Source organism: Misgurnus anguillicaudatus, chromosome 13 (genome assembly GCF_027580225.2).
Source record: "Misgurnus anguillicaudatus chromosome 13, ASM2758022v2, whole genome shotgun sequence".
Lineage (NCBI taxonomy): Eukaryota > Metazoa > Chordata > Actinopteri > Cypriniformes > Cobitidae > Misgurnus > Misgurnus anguillicaudatus.
The window spans coordinates 17,363,136-17,384,790 of NC_073349.2; the positions used below are offsets into that span (position 1 = coordinate 17,363,136).

Here is a 21,655-nt window from a genome sequence, read left to right on the forward strand (position 1 = left end):
ATTAGAATTTCAAAGCCACACCTAATTCAGTACTCCTAAGGGCCACATAATAAAAATGGATAATCCTTGTATCTCACGATCCAATTAGATATACAGAATCTGACAGCAACAAACAACATAAGGCAAAAAGGAAAGAGCATAACTCTGCGGCTTTGACTTTTTTACTTCATGTGGTGCGTGAGGGCAGAGAGAGTGAGAGAGCGAGTGCAATGACAAACGGTCTCTTCCTTCCTGCATGCATGCACCATCATGCGTTCAGCAGCAACCCTCCCAGCGTGATTAGCAGGATATTGATTTGAGATGTGTTTGGGGGGGAGGAGGGTGCTGTAATCGTACACTAGACACCAGCGACGCACTAGAGCGCTGCATTAGGCTAGTGCAGACAGCTTCCAGTCTTTCAGAGAGAAAGAGAGGGGGGAAACGGTGAAAGAAAGGAAGGAAGAGATTAGCAAAAGGTGTGAGCTGTATATGGACTGCAAACTGAGAGTGAGAGCGAGTTAAAAAAAAAAAGAGTGAAGGCGTAATAGCGCGACAACAGCTAGAGAGGCGAGTGAAGAGTTTGATAGAAGACGTAGTCGGGACAGCTTGCGTTTTCATTTTTTATTCTCTCTTGACAACTTTCCTATTGTCATTTCTGCAGATTTTACTGAGTGTTAGGCCAGTCTAAAGACTGTGTGCATAGATTGTGAGATAGATAGATAGATAGATAGATAGATAGAGAGTCAAAACAAGAAACCACGGTAGATTCACAGGTAGAGAGTTCATGAGAGAGGGGGAGTGTGTTTGTTGGAGATAGGAGAGAGAGCGGGGAGAGCAAGCAAAAAATCTCTCATTTCTGCACATGGCTGAGTAAGAACCAGATCTGTCATCCACGCTGGCACAGGGCCCTCACATCTCTTCGTATCTTTAGTAGCTCTTACAGCTCCAGCATGTATTCAGGTACAGAACCCATGCCATGGGGTTTAGGGACTGTCTGACCGTATCTGAACCTTCAACCTTTCTTTTTCTTTCCCACAGATGACATTCTAGGCAAGAGGAGAGCCTACTCCCCCAACAGCAGCAGCGAGTGCCCATCTGAAAGCAAGAAGTCCCGCAGCGTGTCTCCTAAAGGTAGGAGCCTCTCTTGAGAAACTTGTGTGTGTGTGATTATAATGCGATACAATTAGACCTGCTTAACCTTAGTGCGTAAGATGAAGTAGGTGGGAACAGAAAGGGTTAGATGGAGTGAGATAGAAGAGAAAGGGTGGATGGATAGGAACAGATGAGGGAGGAGAAAGACGCTCTCAGTGGAAGAAAGATATCTCCTCCCCCCACTTTTAAACCCGGGCAGACGCTCTTTGCAGCGAGAACACAGGGGTAGATATGTGGCACCGCTTCGCCTGATTTAAACACAGAGATAAATATTTTTTATAGCACAGTCTAGATCTCATATCTTCTTTCGCTCTTTTCCGGCCTTCTCGCTTTCACTTATAGCACGCCTCCACGCTCGCAGACAGCTAGTTTTTGCCATTTAGGGGGTGTTGTAGAATCAATAAAGGGAAATTGTTGCCAAGGTTAGACTTGCTAGATTTGAGGCTGTGAATGAAAGGGGATTTGACCTCACGACTATTACCAAATCAGTACTGCTAAAGCAAACATTGGCAGTGGTGTCAAAGCATCAGTCATCTATAACTATTGTAGGTGGCTGATGTTATGTTTTGGCTGTGGTAAGTTCTGTAATGAAGTGCTGGAGAGATGACGTATTTTTGTTTTTTAATTTTGTATTTTTGTTTTAATTAGCATGTCTGACACTTACACACGTTAATCTTCACAGATTTTATGAATTCTCTATTTAAAGTGCCGCATACACCACAACGATTAAAAGTTTTTGTAGTTCGGTTGTTCGCTTACACAACAACGGTTTTTGGGGTCCTGAAAATACAAACTTTTTTGTATTTTTTGTCAACACAAATCTGTGATAATGGTCGTGTGTGTTAAGTCAGTCTATCGTCATGTGCGAGTATAATCAAAACAACAATGCCGACCTACAGGTGTTTGTGATGCCCAAGAATTTATTAATGGCGCTTTTCCATTGCATAGTACCCCACGGTTTGGGTCAGGACAGCTTACTTTTGGGGGCTGGGTGCAGTACGTAGTACCCGATATTTTTTTTAGTACCACCTCGGTTGGGGTTTCAAGCGACTCGAGCTAATACCAAAATGTGACGGGAAAACACTGTAGATCACTGATTGGTCTTAGAGAATCGTCACTACCAGCGTCATCGCTATAATGTTAAAGATGAGCTTTACCTTAATGCTAGTTTGCACTGTCTCGAGTAAACCTGTTGTCATCTGTGCTCTGCTATAAGTTTCCAAACTCCCTTTTAGCGATGAAAAACATCCACAAGTTGAGAATCAGGAACACCATAATAGTTTTTTTCCAGACTTGCACATTCTCGTCGCGCACGTCCGCATATATGCTTAAATGCAACTTAATTGAGGCTCAGAAACTGTCATGTGATACAGAGGTAGTGATAAACGTGATGTGCAAACATCTATTTGTGGTGGTCAATTTTAATTTTGTGGCGAACTGAGAAATAAATGAATGTATGGGAATGTTAAGCATTCCAACAACGCTCTCACTTGTATGATGTCACAGCAGTAGGCAGCACAAATATAATGACACGCCTATAATCCTTCCCACTTCGAAGTGTTACTAAACTCGATGGAAAAGCTAACCAAGCCAAAGTTAGGTGAGCTGACCCAAACCAAACCGTGGGGTACCATGCAATGCAAAAGCGCCATAATGCAAAGTTTACAAAATTGTGCCACTTTATAGTCCAGAATCAATTGCAGTAACAAACCTACCTGATCGTCCATTTAACCAATACTGCTCAATGCTTTTGCCCTCTTGATTGTTTGTATTTATCGCTCTGTAGACGAACACATATGTGCTTGTAGTGTTACTTTACAAAGTAACGTCGCCATGTTCTGGCCTGTCACACAAATAGTACAAGGGATCAGTGTAATTTGCGGATCTTTTTGACAGCGTTGTCGTGTGTACATAAAATTTTTGTAAATGCAAAGAAAAAAATTTCAGTTTTTCACTACATTGTTGTTGTGTAAACATAGCAAGTTTTGTTCCGGTTTTGTTTGTAAAATATATTTGCTTAGAAGATCGGCATATGTTTTCGATGTTCATCCCAGCATGGTTTACTGGTATCCTGGTGTCCAGCCAAACTTCCTAATAGATCAACCATCCGCACCAGAAAACCATGGTGGTTGAAAACCTCATCAGCTGAGATTTGTTGGAGAACATCTTCACTATGCCGGCCCATCTGCTGGACCCGCACTAACCAGCATAAACCAACCTGCACCGTAATAGAAATTCATGCTGGTTTAAGCTGGTCTTTTGAGCAGGGATAACACAGACCACGTGGCTTAGTTGGCCAGTGAGGAAGGCTCATATTCAGCAGCACAGTTTAGGGTTAACCATGACTTTCTTATCCTCCAGCGGTCTGTTAGAGAGAAAGAAAGAGTGAGGAAAAGAAAATGAAGGAGGATGTTGACTTCCTCTTTCTGCTAATTTGCGGTTTCTTTTTCCTCTCAGGAATATATGTTTGAGTCTGTGTGATAAGCACAGTTTTTTATGTGTGTAGATTTGACATCCTTTGTGCATTTCATGTGACTTTTAAATACATTTTTAAACCTAAATCTTAAATCTATGCAATCATACACTTCTAAGTTTAAATAATACATACATTATTTTTAACATAAATGAAAGAGTAAACCCAAAATCTAAAGCTAATATTTAGTTAATATGCAAATAAGTTATGCCCTTGGTGATTGTCAACCACCTAAACTAGTGAGGTGAAACATCATGCAAACTCTATGACACCAAGCCAAATATAATCAAGCATAATCTTAGCACTAACATTTGAGCCGGCTTGTAGCATTTGTACCATGTGTAGATGTCTCAGTCGATCCACACCTGATAGTTAGTCGTCTGAGATCTCTGCTGTTTGGACAGTGGGTTATTTTTAGGCTTTACCTGCTTACTCATTACCATGTAGTCAATCAGCCATATAGCTGCTCAGAGGATGATAAATGGGTGTTATGGGTGTTTAGTCCTGCGAATTACAGTTGGCTTGTGTCGGTCACCCGCTGTGGATTAGCAAGGCTTTAGAGCGCCGCTGATCTAATGTCTTATGTCTGCGTGTCTGTGATCCACAACCACACCCAAACAACTCAGATATGTGCGTGCCTTTGTGTGTGTGTGTTGTTTGAGAGCAGCTGCTGTTGTCTGCCGTCTTAACTCCCAAACATGCACAAACACACACACAAGCCCACAAATACACACTTACACACACACAGCTGGAGGGCAGCACTGATCTCAGTGCATCAGGTTTTACCTTTAATGACTAAAGCAGACAGAAAAGCTGGACTTAACACAGGCTGTTCACTTACACAGGCAGTAATACAAGCAGCTTTACACCCCTGATCCAGATCTTTATGTCTTATGTCCTGTGGCAGAAGATGCTCCTTCAAAAATCTTAAGGCTGGTTCACACCGCTATAACAAACATCAACAAAAAGCACATTGTTGATGTTCCACTGGATAGTTTTAAAGTCCCTATAAAATCAAAGTGTACAATTATTTAGTGATATCTATCAACTAGTGTGTTCCAAAACACTGACAAAATTCGCATTTAGTAGATGCAAGCATTTAAAACATACAGTCCTGCACATTCGGATCAACGACTGTGTCTGAAATAACTCCCTATATCCTTAAATAGTGCACTATTTAAAGGGACACTCCACTTTTTTTGAAAATATGCTCATTTTCCAGCTCCCCTAGAGTTAAACATTTGATATTTACCGTTTTGGAATCCATTCAGCTGATCTCCAGGTCTGGCGCTAGCACTTTTAGCATAGCTTAGCATAATCCATTGAATCTGATTAGACCATTAGCATCGAGCTCAAAAATAACCAAAGAGTTTTTATTTTTTTCCTATTTAAAATTTGACTCTTCTGTAGTTACATCGTGTACTAAGACCAATGTAAAATATAAAGTTGTGATTTTCTAGACAGATATGGCTAGGAACTATACTCTCATTCCGGCGTAATAATCAAGGACTTTGCTGCCATACCATGGCTGCAGCAGGCGCAATGATATTACACAGTGCCCAAAATTGTTCCCTTGGTAATTTACAATAGCAAGGGACTATTTTCAGGCACTGTGTAATATCATTGCGCCTGCTGCAATTTTTATGACATCATTCTGCACTTTAGCTATTCAACAGATTTCAGACTGTAAGGTAAACATAATGCTATTGGCTATTTTAAAATTGAGGAGAACCCCAACCCACTCCTGCTTTATTGGAAATGATGTCAATGCATCGAACAAAGCTGCATATTTCAAGCCATTTCACTGGGTCTTTAAAGTGATAGATTTACTCACCCTCAAGCCATCCAAGATATTATGTCCATCATCTTTTCAGACGAACACAATTTGAGTTATTTTAGAAAATGTCTTGGCTCTTCCAAACATTATAACGGTAGAAAACGACTTTCAAGGCCAAAAACGTGCATCCATTCTTTACAGAAGTAATCCACACAGCGCCAGGGATTAATAAAGACCTTCTGAGGGTAATCAATGCGATTTTTAAGAAAATTATCCATATTTAATTTTTTTTTAAGTTATGTTTTTTGGCCAGTTTTTGCCTTTATTAAACAGTGAGGTTAGGAAAGTACAGGGAGGAGAGAGGTATGGGATCGGCAAATGACCACAAGCCGGGAATCTAACTCAGGTCGCCGAAAGTGCGAAAGCACCACATGTCGGAGCACTGCCCACTACACCATCGGCTCCGACATCCATATTTAAAACTTTATATACTATAATAACTAGCTTCTGGCAGCGGCCAATGCACTGAGCTCTGAACTATCGCTTTAAAATGTCACTTATGCTTCTTAAATTTCTAAATCTAGCTGCAAACTGGAATCCTGGTGTTTATTCAGGCTGGTGTTTACACATTCGTTTGACTTTTCATTGACTCATTTTGTTTTCATACTTAGCTACAATTGTAATGTTTTCTGTCCACTGACTTAAAATATCAAGTTACCATTGTGCATTAGATTAATGTATAATGATATATATTATATATAATTATGCATTCTCTCATAGATTACATTTTTTTGGCAAAACATTTCCAGGGATTTATAATATCTTAAACATGCATGCTCATGCAACACACACGTTGATACACACAATGCTAAAAAACATCATACACATGAGCACGCACACACCTGAAGCCTCTTGGGTGGATTATCTGGCATTTGGCACAACACACTCGCCTGCTGCACCAGCCTGGGGCCAAGCTCCGGTTTCAATGAAGAGGGTAAAATATCCCCCGTTACCTCTCTCCCTCCTCCTATCTCTCCCACAAGAGTCTCCCTCTTGAGTTACCACCACCCCGTGTACCGTCCGCTCCAAAAAGAGAACCACACATAAAGGCTACCGCTTTCATTCATTTACTCAGGCCTTCACGCCTCCAACATTCACACAATATCAAATAAGATCACACAGAGGCAGTTTTTCTGATTTAATTGTGGCTTTTCTTGTCCGACAGAAAACTCCCACACGCCAGCGCTGGAGCCGGGCAGTCACATGACCCCCGAGGAACACTACCGGCGAATGATGTCAGCTCTGAACGAGCACAATTCTTACGAGGAGCAGCAGCAGCGCCTATACCAACTGGCTAACAACATGGGTGTCCCTAGCCACGGTGAGTGTGTGTGTGTGTTACTTGTGTGCGAGTATTGCCCCTACTTTAATTGCCCGTCTTGTATGATTCCTTGATACCACACAAACAACCAGAGCTCTACTGCGGAGATTACTGACAATTCTATTTGCGGTCTCAGCCCACCCAACGCTAGGATGTCAGGGTGGGTGATCTGTGAGTACTGCCACACACGGCAGTAAATAACGCTGCCATTGGGCCCTGAGGTTGACTGGATCGATTTGGCCCTTTGATTGGCCGCGAGCCAAACCTCTAAATAACCAACACCATGGAAACTGCAGCCTTTTCTTTCGTTTTCAAATTTACGGTCTTTGACGTCGTGCAAGGGTTAACGGATACGAAAGTTCAAGGAAATCAGGAAGACGTGTAAACCGAAATTTAGCAAAACAACATAATTTGGTTTTATTTGTTGGTTATGTTTGACTTTTTTTCCCTCTCAAAAAACATTAATTGCCTCTGCTTTTATGCCCTTTTTAAGTGCAATAAATTTAATCAATCTCACATTTTTGCAAAATCTGAGAGCGTACGACTTTAAATTTTATTTCATCAGTAATGATTCTTAATTACCGCTTGCAAATCCGAAGGGTGAACGCAATAAAGGCTTTAATTGCCCCTCTCTTACATCTGTAAGAAATTAGTGCCACTGTATGTACCGCTCACGTCTGGGGTTTTTACGACAGAGGCGAGCTCTCTGTCACCTTCAACGAACAGTTTCTCTGCGTTTGCTGTTCGCATTTGCAGACAGGTCCGCGTCCGGCGCGGCAATATCTTTCCCAATTCTGTCAAATCTTCGAATCTCATCATCTACACACTTTGCCTTAACTTTTCCAACTGGCCGTTTCCTCACATCCAGCGTAACCACCTAAAAACGATGTGCTTATTTGTGGAATGGAATCTAAATGTGAAACTCTGGGCGTTTTCCTTCTTTGGGAAATCCAGTGAGAGAATGCAGGCGCGTGATATGCAGGGTCACCGCCGTTCCCTCCCATAGATTTTTGGAAAAATGTCAGGTGTATAGTTTCATAATGGTTGCCATTGAAAACAGACTCACCAGGCCAAGGTGGTGTTCCTCCCCGGAGGAATGCAAGTGTGCTGGCTTGCCCCTGCACGCTGAGCTCATAAGCCTGTGATAAGGCCGTGCCAGTCAACCATTGCCAACATATCTGTCTGCCAAGACTTTGATGAGTGTGATACCTGCTTTCACCTTTTCACCCTACTGTATTAATCTTTTCTCATTGATTCTTTACCACATGTTATTTTTGTTTCTTATTTTGACCCTTCATCATCATCACTTCTCGAGGATCTACAGATTCAGCTTTTTTGTAGCTGGCCCGAGCTTATGTACTGACCTGCCATCGGACATTAGATATTCCCCTACAATTGACATTTTTAAATCCAGTCTTAATACTCATCTGTTTTCTTTGGACTTTAAGTATGTCACGCTGGATTTTATTATTGAGAGATTGATGGGTTTTCCTTACTTTTCTGCATTTTACATTGAATTATTCATCTCTATTTTGTATTGTACTGTTGCGATGCCCATGTAAAACACCTTAAGCAGATTTGACAAATTCGCTTCTTCTGGCTGTCCTCGACATTCCCTTCTCACTCCCTCATATCTTACTCGTTTTTTACCTCTGTCCTCATATCGCTTTTAATTTATCTTCTTGCTTGTTTTTTTTCTTTTTGTTTCTTCAGCTTCATGGTTCACAGAAAGCAGCTTTTGACTTGGGTTTTCATAGAAATTTCTTTGGCGCAGGGAAGCGTCAACCCCAGCTGTGTTCCTGTGTGTTTTCTCCTGTCTTTTCTCTTTCCACGCGCCTCCATCGCACCTTCTCTCTCCTTTGAGATACCTTCTATCTGGCTCCTTTCCTTTCTTCATATCACTGCACCTTCCGTACGCCCCCTTCTTTATACCCCAACACTCGCCTCATCGCACCCCCTCGTGCGTGCCTCTGAAGTGTGTCTGCAAGTGTTGATGTGGTGCCGGGTAGAGGCTCCGAAGGGCCCTTGACATTGCAGAGAGTAAGGGCCGGGCCCTTCTGACCATTCCCCCCCCAGACACGCACACACTTCCCCCAGAACTCTCAACGCACAGCCCTGCTTTTATATTCTCTCTTTCTTTCTGTTCTCGTTCCTTCTCGCCAGGATCCCTGCAGAGCCTCCTTTCATGTGTTTGAAGTGGAGGCCCTGAAATGAAAGGTTGTGAAGGAGGCACGGATAGATTTGTGTGAGTGTGTGCATTTGGGGGGGCGAGGGGGATATAAGGTGTTGTGTACCTTTTCCTTTATCTATAAGGGTTCCTTGGTTCTAGGAATATGTCTCACGCTTCTTACCTAATCTCATAGAAGTCTTCCTTGATTAAAGGACCGTGATGAATTAAAAACTGGAAGTGTCCACCTTAACACCTCCCCTACAGCCTTAAAGAATTTCAGATGAGGTTTGCTGTCAGCTGCACCTTGCACATGTGGACGTGTTGTGCCAAACAGAACCTCCCAAACAACTGGCAAAGCTCAGCCACATTTGCGTATACTGTAAATGTTATGTATTGGAGACATGAAATGAAGTTCACAACCTATTTCAGAGGGTAGTTGATTTTGTCTTTCAATATTTAAAGGCGGGGTGCATGATCTCTGAGAGCCAATGTTGACTTTTGAAATCACCTAAACAAACACGCCCCTACCCCAATAGAATCCGGACCTTCTTTTGATAGACCCGCCCAACACATACGCAACTCAGGCAATGATGTCTATTAGTAGACACGCCCCTTACTGCTGATTGGCTACAAGTGTGTATTGGTAGTCGGCCCGATTCCAGTGTTTTTCAAAAATCATGCCCCCCGTCTTTAATTGAATCATAATTGGTTACAAAGTCAGAAAAATTATGATGTCAGAAAAATAATCATATTCAATTTAATTTATATAGTGCTTTTCACAATTGGTAATTGTTTCAAAGCAGCTTTACATTAATAGAAGCAGGGGAAAACACAGAAAAATCGACAGACAACATAAGTAGCAAAATACAGCGGCTATGAATAAACTTTACAAGCCAGCGTATTAATAATGTAATGTATAGATAATGTAGCATATTAATAATGTAACGTATAGAAAAGGGTGCTTAGTTAAGCCAGTGTTGGCTGACTCCCCGGGGTTGAAAACCCCCCTAGGAGAAAAACCTCCCGACTTTTAAAGCCAAGGAGGAAAAAAGTCCTAGGAGGAAAAACCCCCTTGGGATATATATATATATATATATATATATATATATATATATATATATATATATATATATATATATATATATATATATATATATATATATATATATATGAAGAGTTTGGTTCCAAAACGCAATAAATCCATTTTGACAAATTACGTGTTTTCTATACCAAGAAAGTGACAAGATGAAAACCACTATTTTCTGTTACAAACTTTCATATAGCATCTTTAGGTTATAAAAACATAAAAAATTCAAATCCATAACTTGATTTTCAAAGATTTATTATAAAAACGAATTATTTTTTCCACAAAATGCAATAAATCCATGACAGTTTTTTATTTCAAAATGCTATAAATCTATTAAATCAATGTATAAATGTGCATTCATCTTTACCATTTTATATTTATTTAGTTGACTAGTGGTATACATTGATTAAAAAATAAACATTAATGGCATTAACCAAAACACTTACTTTGTTATATTAAGAACACTGTCATTGCTGCGGTTATACTTGACGTCGTCTCTTTACATTTTCACAGCAATCAGCTGTAAAATGTTTTGGTCCTGCTCGATTTTCATTGACTTTGAGTAAAATAATGTAAAGTTTTCATAAGATCCTCTGGGGTCAATGTTTTAGCATGAGAAGCTTGATGCTGTCGGGAGAACAAGTACCCGAGTGCCTCTCGCGGAAATTATTAGATGTTGATTGCTTACGTTTTTTTCCCGTCACAGAAAACCATCACAGGTTTAGCAATGCAATTAAAGTATAATTTTGTTTTGTTTGTTGATCACGAAGTACAAGGTAGATGAGGAAAACTAGGACTCCGTGTATTCAACGCGCCGCCATTGTTTGTTTACATTGCGTGACTGGTGGGCTGTAATTTCAGGAATGGATTTATTGCGTTCTGTAAAAAAGGAGGAGTGGCGTTTATCACATTTTGGGAAAAAAGGGAGAAAAGATGACAGAATAACATGGCGGATATTGGATTTTAATTAAGAATTTACTTTTAACTACTGACCTGATGTAATACTGATTTTGGCAGTAACTCATTTTTTTCAAAAATGGCGTTAATCACGTTTTGGAACCAAACTCTTCATATATATATATATATATATATATATATATATATATATATATATATATATATATATATATATATATATATATATATATATATATATATATATATATGCTAAAAGTTTATGAAAACATGATATATTTACAGTGTTCCTGTAGCCTAATTGGTAGAGCATTGTGTTAGCAGCACAAAAGGTCATATGTTTGAATCCCAGGGAGCACACATAAGTAAAGAATAATTGACGATGAGCCAAGGTGGTATTTTCAAATAGTTTAAAGGACCAGAGTCAATTATTCTGCTTATACCACGGTTAACACAGAAATTGGTGGTTATTTTTAAGACATTTGACCGGTTAGGTGTGTGGTTATAGAAAAATAATGCACACCCGTTGAAAATCTTTCAACCAATCAGAATAAATCATTCAATAGGCCCGTGGTATAATGATAAATAACAAACAGATTGAATGCACTGTAAGTCGCTTTGGATGTCAAATGCATAAATGCACCAATAAATCGTTCACAATATATGCATTCATATTATTGTATAAAAGTAAACAAGGACAGTTTTTATTGTGGTGTCACAGAGGACACAGGGTGAGTATTGGTTTAAGGCACAAGTGTCAGGATGTGACTGTTTGAATGAGTGCCATTCTTATACATACAGCCCCAGGTGAGCTTGTGCTAAATCGGTTGCAGGTAAAAGAGAATAATTCATCGCTGGGCATCAAGCAGTAGAAGAGTAAAACCAAGGAAAGAGGCTTCTGAGCTGCTTTGAGCTTTTTCGGTACCGTTTGATAATACCGTATCATGTGTGCGAACAGACTGCTAATTTCTCCAGTCGTCTGGTATGAGCGCGTGACCAAACGACACCGGTTTTTGCTTTTCCCTGGTAGATGCTTCGTTTTTTTCCATTCGTTCTTTTTTATTCCCTCTCGCGGGCTGTTAGAGGTTTGTCCGCTGTCAGTCCGGGCCCCCGCGGGGCAGTGCAATAAACAGATCAATACAGCGGGCCTGTGCACATTAATATCTGTCGCTGTGCCTCCGACCCGATCGCTCAGACCCACACGCCAGCCTCGGAAATGGCCGCCAGCTCCCAGGGGAACCGTCTAATTAAAAAAGGGCCAGAGGAGAGAGAGAGAGAGAGAGCGAGGGATGAGAGCGAGAGAGAGGAAGAGAGGGAGGCATGCAGGATGGATTTTCTGTTTAACACCCTTTCATTAGAAAGCGTGCTTCCTGTTGTGACCCTGTTAGTTTGGTAATGTTGGGAGATGGTCAGACATTGCAAATTCAAGGCTGAGACAGACGCCGTGCAGTTTGGTCATGAAGACAACATAAATATACTTAATTACTGTAAAGTTTAAATTTACATCCAAAGGATGTAACGCAAAATTAAAATTAGTCCCACGAAAATAGTCCCTTTGGGTACTTTCAATAGCAGGGGACTATTTTCAGTCAGTGTGTAATATCACTACACCTGCTGCAGCCATGTTACAGCAGCAAAATCCTTATTGATTATTACGCAAGAATGAGAATATAGTTCCTAGCCATATCTGCATAGAAAAACGCAAATTTTAATTTTTCGTCGGTCTTAGTACACAAAATTTAACTACAGAAGAATCAAGTTTTAAATAGGAAAAATATCAAAACTCTTTGGTTATTTTTAGCGCGATGCTAATGGTCTAATCAGATTCAATGGATTGTGCTAAGCTATGCTAAAAGTGCTAGCGCCAGACCCGGAGATCAGCTGAATGGATTCCAAAACGGTAAAAATCAAATGTTTAACTTTAGGAGAGCTGGAAAATGAGCATATTTTCAAAAAAAGTGGAATGTCCCTTTAAGTCCAGCCCATTGTGGTGGCTAAGATATCCAGCTCTGGAATTCTTGGGCTGAGTCCTTTTGGACTTACCGGTTCCGAGTTAGACAGATTTGGCTCCGATAACACAGATCGGACGTCTTCATAGATTTAACTGGTCTGTTTGTTTCATTCGCAGAGTTGCTGCGTGTGCGTCAGGAAGCCATGGCTGCCATCAGAAACCCGGGAGGGATGGAGGCCCACGTTCCCACTGCAGGCAATTCCTCCAGTCAGCGACGCAAACAGGGTCTGCCACAACACAGAGACGCACACTTCCCTGAGCGGTAAGACACACATGCTTGTAATGCTGGAATTAAATACATGTATATGTTTGTGTGATTTAATATAGTGGTAACATCAGAAACACAACAGAAGTTCCTAAAGCTGGTCAACTTGTTTTCTTGCGTCTGCTGTTTTTGTCAACGCTGAACACGAAACTGCTACATGGCGTGAGACAATCTCAGCCAATCAGATGATGTTTAATATTTAATGTAGTTATGTGGAGCAGGACTTTCACTCCAGAAATTAAAAAACAAGGGACCAAAAGGTTCTGTGGCTTGTCCTATAGGAACAAAACCGCAGGTTTACATTACATTATTTTTGTTATTTTTTAGCTTGGGTCTTTATTGCATCTGGTCAGTGTTAGACCTGGCATCGCACGTATAGCTTTATTCACCCAACAAGAGAAAAGAAACTGTGAGCCGTGTGTGTGTTTGGTTGATGAATGCCTCCTCTGCTGAGTGGAAACCTCGGAGGCACACTTTAAGACCACGGATACAGAAAAAATACTACGCTTTAAAATAACATGAATATTTTACATAAATAATGAAGCCAACATCCGACTCTAATGAATACTGCATGGACGCCGGAGTGGGTGACTGCCTGATGAAAAAGGGAAAAAGTGAATAAAGTAATGGAAGAGGAAAAATGGAAGTTGGCGCTAAGGCCACGGAAAGAGAAGAAAATCCACTTAATGGGATGTGCCAGTGGGTATGACCTCTGGGTATGACCTCTTTGCATTCTCATTCGATTTGATCTTGTCAGGAGGCATTTATAAAGCTCAGGACAGAATGGGTCGCTAGGACAACACACGCTGTTTCCTTCCTAGTAACACCTCCTCCCCCAAACGCTCTCCCGCTCCATCTCTCCTCATCTCAGCAAGGCCACTGCGCTCGCGGCGCTCCCCTCCACCTCCAAACAAAGCCCGGGCAGCGGGAGTAGGCAGGTAATTGCTTGTCGATTATTTATGTGGCGCGGGAAGCTGGAGGATCGATAATGGGCCGGCAAGGCGAGGCGGTAGGGAGGAAGTGAATTGGGAGGGGTCGCCCAGCGTGGGTGGGGGAACTCTGTTCGACTCCTGGCCCAGCACAGCATCGTGTCAGCGGCTCAGCGTGCAGCTTTGACCAGCCAGCCGCCACAGCTCCTCCGGCTCACCGTAATTAGCCACACAGGACCGCTGATGTTAACAAGGCCTGCAAACTTCCTGGGTTGCGGGTGAGAGAGGGAGGGTGAAAAGTGTGTTGTTGTTTTTCGCTCCTTCTAGGCTTGATTTTTTTGTTCATCTGTTTTTGAACTCTTAATGTACGTTTACAGTAAAGTTTCACCTTAGAGAATTGTAAAAAAAGCACTTTTTAAAATAAATAGTTTCAACATCAGTGGTCAAACTCAAGCCATTGACAAATCACCATAAATGCACTCTTGTGCCCGTACAAACTGTTTTAAAGGTGCGACAGATTGCTACAAGTTTGATAAGTTCCTGTGTCTTTCAACTTACTGATTGCTTTAGCAACTCATGGGCCGCAACAATACATATGGGTGGGCTTTGGGCTTTTAACCCCGACTCTTGTGTGACATTGCTAACCCCTCATAAAGCATCGACAGAGAGCATGGCAGGCTAAAACAGTGAGCCGGAAACCATTCCTCAAGCTCACCTTTCTATCGACTCTTCATAATTGATTATCTGACGCCCATTAGTGGCTATTGTTAAAAACAAATCATTACCAAAATCAATAGTCCTGCAGCCACGGCTGGCCATTTGTCTGGGTTTAAATGGCAGATTGCATTTAGGAAATCTGCAAGGCAAATCCTAATGTGTTTGGCATGTGGGGCAGCACAAGCAACAGACAGTGGTCTGGGAGGGGTGGAGGAGCAGTGGGTGAGCAAGAGCCTTATGCATTTTAATGTGCTTCCTGTGTAAATGTGTTCCCGCCTCGAGTCGTGGCGAAGCGGGCGCGGTGTGGCGAGCGGCTAATCCCCCACGCTCTTCTCATTAAGGGCCATCCTGTCAGCCCTGCTCTGCTACACCTCTCTCTCTCTCTCTTTCTATATCTCTCTCGTCTGGCCAGTTCACCGCTCTGCCTTTACACACACGCAAACACGCACACACATTCTCGCAACGCTCAACGCTGCCGTTGCTTTCAGGCAGCCGAGCGACGCCGCTGCCACTCTGACAGGTCGTCACGCATGAGCGAACACAAGTGCCGTCTACTTGCCCTACTGCCAGATAGGTTGCGAGAGAGCTGGAGGGAGATCGACAGATAGAGAGAGAGAGAGAGAGAGGGCAGGGTGGTAGAACGGAGGCGAACAAAGATGTCGAGGTAATTAAGCCAGTAAACTGAACAGCAGTCAGCGTGCTGGAAATAAGTGCAGCAAGATTTAAACACACTTTTTAAAAGTTGAAGCACACAACTTGTTTTTAAAAATAGTTCTTATTGCTATGCAGCATTTTAAAGTGTACAGTAAGCAGATAGCAACAGACCCTGGGGTGGATTCGATACCTGTACCGCCGTACCTCCGGTGCGGATCCGGTGCGGATCTGCCCCGGAGTCTATTCCTATTTGGCACACAAAAATAGCTTTTAAGTCTTAAATCAAAAGCTACGACTGACTTCAGTATATTGACAAATTTTCGAGTAATTATTAGTAACTAGAAAAAGAGAACGTAGGTTTTTTTCACTGCAAATTGATTGGATCTAAAAAAGTAGCCATTTTATTCAGAAACGAAGCTTGTCATATTACGAATCCAAAACTTTTTGTGGACTGTTCTGTAATGTAATGTAATGTAACTAGTAATGTGCGCTAACAAAACGAATAGGATTCACTTTGATTTCATGTGGGATTTCATGATATCGCTATTTCTATTTATTTCATTTCTATTATGACTAGGGCTGGTTATCGATTCAGATGTTCCAGATCGATTCGATTTTGAAAAGCTATCAAATCGATTCGGTTTCGATTCTCGGCTCGATTTTAATACTCAATTCTCGATTCAACTCAATGAATATAGAATATTATATTATATTAGAATGACAGGCTCGTTTCTCGCTCCTTGGTAACATCGCGCAAGGCATCTAGTGGAGAAGACTAGTTATTAGATTAACGTTAATCTTACGTTCAGTGTTTGCGAAAATAAAATTGGAAAAAAATCGATTCATGGCCTGTGAGAATCTATTTTGAATCGACCACGGGGGAAAAAACGATTAATCGAAAAATTTTTTTTTTGCCCAGCCCTAATTATGACATCATAAAATAATTTAGCATTGCATCCACACGGTTTCATCGGACGCACGTGCGGTGACGCGATTGCGCATCTGGTCGGAAGTTAACTTCCAGTTTCTATTTGTTTAATGGTGTGACTACTTGCTAAACTGAACTCTTAAACAAATACACTGTTTAAATTTCAAATGTTTTGGTTTCCTAGGTAATCTACGTGTTGTTTATTTTGCTTGTTATATAAATAAACTACTTTTAAAGAACTTTGTTGTTATTTATTCTTAGCAGAGTTTACCATAAGTTATGTGTGTTCCACGAAAGCCGCTTGTTTATGTTGTTACTGCTGAAACCGTCATAGGTGGCGCTAGACCTATAAACCTGCCTAATAAGGCAAAAAACTACTTTAATTTAAAAAAGCTAATGTTTTTAAAAGTATACACGTTTATGTAAAAAACAAGCACTGTAAACAGCCATTATCACTCTCATTTTCCTTGTTCTCTCAATCGGTCTCTCTCTATCTCTCTCTCTCTCAACCCAATTTTTCTCTTCCTGTGGGCCAGAGACCCAGAGTGAAACGGTTAATGCTTGCCTCATTCCAAAATTGCTTCCTATAAAAGGAGAAGCACGTCTGCCGGGCACGTCTCCCCATGATTACAGCTAATTACTATCGAGCGGACGCCTCGCGGCCTCAGTCATGCAGCTTTAATTGACCGTTATTCATCTGCGGGCCGCGCAGGGCGGCACAGAGTTTGGCAGGCCTGGCCAGCGCCGCCCGGGCTAATTGTGAGGCCTGAGGGATTAGGCCAGGTGATTACACACTTCACAGTGTAATTACATAAGCATGGCTGGGCTGCCGGCCCGACTCCCGGCCCCAAGGTCACGCGCTGCTTTCTTCCAGATTAATTGGAGCTGCCACAGAAGTGCGAGGCACCGGCGGAAAGCGGTTATACGATTAGCATTAACATTTCAACAGCGGCCCAATCGATCGATGATTTTTTTCCCCTTCATGTCTCTCCTTACCTTTCCCCACCCTTCCATCCACACACACACAAACACGTTCAATCTCTTCCTCAGTACTAGATTTTTGCTTTGTTTTTGTTCAAGGTTGAGGAGATACAAGGGCGGCTCTGTTTAAAAATGATGTAAACGGTAAAGAGATCGCTCACCCAAGCATGAACATTTTTTCACTGTTTGCTCACCCTCTTGTAACCCCATGAAACTTTTTACACGTGAATTTTTTGGAAGAATATCCTGGCCACTCTTTTTAAACGTGAATTACATTAAAAGCACCATAGATGTTGTCCAAAGAATCCCATAAAACTTGTTTTATTCATTCAAATTAAAGAAAAACACCACCGTTTTTCAATATTTTACTATGTTCTTACCTCAACGAGACAAATTAATACATACCTATCTTTTTTCAATGCGTGCACTTTTAAACCTTGTACAGCACCTTGTGAATGTGTTAGCATTTAGCCTAGCCCCATTCATTCCTTAGGATCCAAACAGGAATGAATTTAGAAGCCACCAAACACTTTCATGTTTTCCTTATTTAAAGACTGTTACATGAGTAGTTACATGAGTAAGTATGGTGGCACAAAATAAAACTTTTGTTTGGAGCCATAGGAATAAATGGGGCTATGCTAAATGCTAACACATTCAAGAAACGCTGTACAAAGATTAAGTCCACACATTGAAAAAAGATAGGTATGTATTAATTCATCTAAGTTGAGGTAAGAACATAGTAAAATATAAAAAACGATGGCGTTTTCCTTTAACTTTTTAAACACATTTATTAAAAAAATGACTCAAATGAATCATTTGCTCATGAGAGTTCGCATGAACTTGGCATAGAAAAGTGTTATCATGACAATTTGTTACTTTGATTATTATAGATTTTGACATGGCCTACTCTTTTCCATATTATTAAAATCGATGGACAAGATATTCAAAAATATTCACCTTTTGTATTTCACATAGGGGTCTCGATGACATGAGGGCGAGTAAATGATGACAAGATTTTCATTTTTGGCTGAACTACTCCTTTAGGTAGAGCATAGTGAAATATGCCGTCTCTCTTCTCAGATGCGTTTTGTTTTTTGTCTCTTCTGTTTGGATGTTTATGTGTTTGTGTTCAGCAGCTCCGCTCAGACTTTCTCCCCCTGGAGCAAGCATTGCTCAGTCACAAGTACAAAGCAACCGCGCTGTTCTTTCGCCTGCTTTAGGCGTGTTGGATTTCATTTATATTTATGCATGTGTGAGTTGGGGGCCATGCGAAGAGTTGCAGTAAATGGAGTGGCTTGTTTTGGCAGAGGAGCAGTAAAAACCTTTAAAAAGACACTGCTGGATCTCCAGTGCACCATTGCTGCCTGGATATCAACACCGCACCAATAGCAAGTCTGCTCCTTTGGCTCCTAAAGCAACCTGAAGAAACAAGGCTCCAGCCCCTCAATTTTTTCTACCTACCCCTTCCTCTCATTTTTCTTTTCCCCCGCCAGGTCTCAATAAAGGCGGTCGCTGTATTGTATACGAACAGCCTGTGTTCTCCGGTCGTACAAAAGAGAAAAATATAATTGAGGCTACGTGACGCCACCTTTTTATTGGCTGAATACGACGGAGGGAGACAGGAAGAGGAGGGTGTGTGTGTGTGTGTGTGTGTGTTGGGGTGGAAGAGGAAGGACTGTGTTAATTAGTGGGTGCTTCAGCCTGTAGCCCGGGCGAGGCTGGGGGCCGCCCCAGCTGTCGGAGTATGACATGCTCTTATTGTGCATTCAGGCCTCATTACCGCAGTGGCAGGGCCGCAGACCGAAAGATAGCGAGAGGGAGGGTGAACGGGAGATGATGATGATGGCGGAGGTGGGGTGGGAGCGCAGGATACAAACAGCATCGCTGTCCGCACCGTGACAGGACTGATGAGGGGCTACGGTGGCTTGTGTGCGCCGGAGGGAGCGATAAAAATAACTGATGGAGGAGAACGCAGCATTACCATAACACTGCACGACCATAGCGCCCTCAACAAATCCTGTATCATCATCACCACAAAGCCTCACCACATAACTGTTCTGAAACAACAGCTATACCATAATGTACACAACTTAATACAGCAGTATTGTTGTGAAGAATGCACAATAAAAACAAGGTCATGCTAAACCATCATGCATTTATGCTCTTGACCGATGCTTTCCTGTAAAATGTTGCATTGAGTAAATAAAATATATTTTTTTACCTGGTTCTGCTATTAATTGTGAACAATTTTAAGATGACTATTAACAATAACAAATATAGTAGCAGTTGTTTAATAATTGTGTTTTTTGTGTGTGTACACAGAGATATATCGCACCCTCCTCCATTGCTGTCCCCGCAGAATGCTCCTCACATCGCCCTAGGGCCTCACCTGCGTCCTCCATTCCTGGGCATGCCTTCTGCCCTCTGCCAAACCCCAGGTGAGTGTCACCTCTGCCAGATCCACATAAACACACTTTACACAACTACAGGTTATTTTTACACATATATAGCAGTGTGTTTTTCATAGATGTGGTTCCAACTTTAAACAACTGACATCTTTGGCTTTTATTCAAATATTTGAAGATGCATTACAATTTTTATGCATGTTGCATTAATGTGTTTGAAGTATAAACCTAGTTTTGAGAAAAATTTAAGGAGGCTTGGCAAAGTATTACAAACAACACACGTGCATAGTTCATAAAGACTTATTACACGGCTTGTTGGAATGCTTGATTCTGATTGGCCAGTCGCAACAGTTGCAAGTTTGTTACCCCCAGATTACAACAGCTCAAAACTAATAACACACTGTAACCTAGATGCTGCAAATAATTTTGACAGGTACAGTTTAATATGACAAAAATGTAATATAAATATGTATTTTAATAACATAACAAATGATTAAACCAAAAGTGTGTTTGTTTGTGAAAGTAAACAGGTTTTTCCCACAAAAGGTCTGCATTCTTTAAAAATGAGCTAATAAACTATTTAAAATCAACATTTTTTGTTCCTTACCTTACTTATTAGGCAAATAGCCGTGTAATAAGTGGGATTATGTAGAGGCAGCCGGTTGTTACGCAGAAATACACCCCGGCAGTGTGATCAGGACCCAATGCGAAGTTTATTTCAGCCGGCTGCCTATACATTATCCCTTACATAGCCCAGGGCATTGACTACAAAATATGACCACAATAGGGCCCAACAAAAATATTAAAGGAACAGTATGTAGGATTGTGGCCAAAACTGGTATTGCAATCACAAAACTTGTGGCTAAAACTGGTACTGCAATCACACAACTGGTGGCCAATACACAAAATGACAACATAAACATCAGTTGAGGGCTGCAACTCCAATTTTTAAATGACAATATCCTGGCCAGACCACTGTTGTCAGTGATATAAGTGTTTAAAATGAAAATGATTTATTAATGTCTAGTGACATATCAGGGCCATTTTATGTTTAATTGATATAAATTTCTTACATACTGTTCCTTTAATAACAAATAAAAAAAGTTGCCAAATTATTTTGTCCAACAAATACATTAAAAGTTTAGTGTTTTGTTCATTTCGCACCATATACAACACACATGATGGTTTAATCTAACCTGAAGAGGGGTTAAAACCAAATATTGTACAACCCCCCAGATGTCAATTTTGTTCAATAGCAGGGGAGAGCAGGGCACAAAGCTTTTTGACTTTGTCTCTATCATTCAAAAAATATTTAAGTTAGATTAATCATTTTTTTACACAATTAACACACATATCTCTGCTACAAACGAACACTTAAAGTTTGTTTGTGGGTCCTACCGTTATTGTACATTACACCGAAAGTGACAGGAGTGAAAATCTTACAACTTACCCCATAGGTGGGGTTCATTGTAACAAACAGAGGGTTTGATGAAATACCTGCTAGAAAATTTGGTTTCAAAATAATTCAATAAAAATCTGTCTATATACTAAAGGTGGATATTGTTTATATATCTGCCTATAATATATAGATATCCACACATTCATCCATCCATTATCCCTTCATCTAACCCTTCTTGTATTATGCATCAATGCATATAAATAGATTTTTTTGAAAGAGCTGCACAAGTTATTTCCCCTGATATTGTATTAACAGTTATCATTTTGATGAATAGTATTTACATTGTTTTCATTCCATTATAATTGTATACTGGAGGCTTAGTTGTAACGCTGTGTTACAACTAACCCCGCTGTGTAAAAATGATTTTAATCC

General features: G+C 40.9%; 1 protein-coding gene across 2 annotated transcripts in view; it reads left to right on the forward strand.

Annotated features, from left to right (window-relative positions):
- samd11 (sterile alpha motif domain containing 11) overlaps positions 1–21,655 on the forward strand; it is an 87,123-nt gene that overhangs the window by 55,868 nt on the left and 9,600 nt on the right. For both annotated transcript variants that reach the window (XM_055188727.2, XM_055188726.2), the window contains exons 6-9: positions 1,018–1,110; positions 6,607–6,762; positions 13,063–13,207; positions 19,742–19,857. In XM_055188727.2, the coding sequence (XP_055044702.2) occupies positions 1,018–1,110; positions 6,607–6,762; positions 13,063–13,207; positions 19,742–19,857 (510 nt within the window). The remainder of the gene's footprint in view (positions 1–1,017; positions 1,111–6,606; positions 6,763–13,062; positions 13,208–19,741; positions 19,858–21,655) is intronic.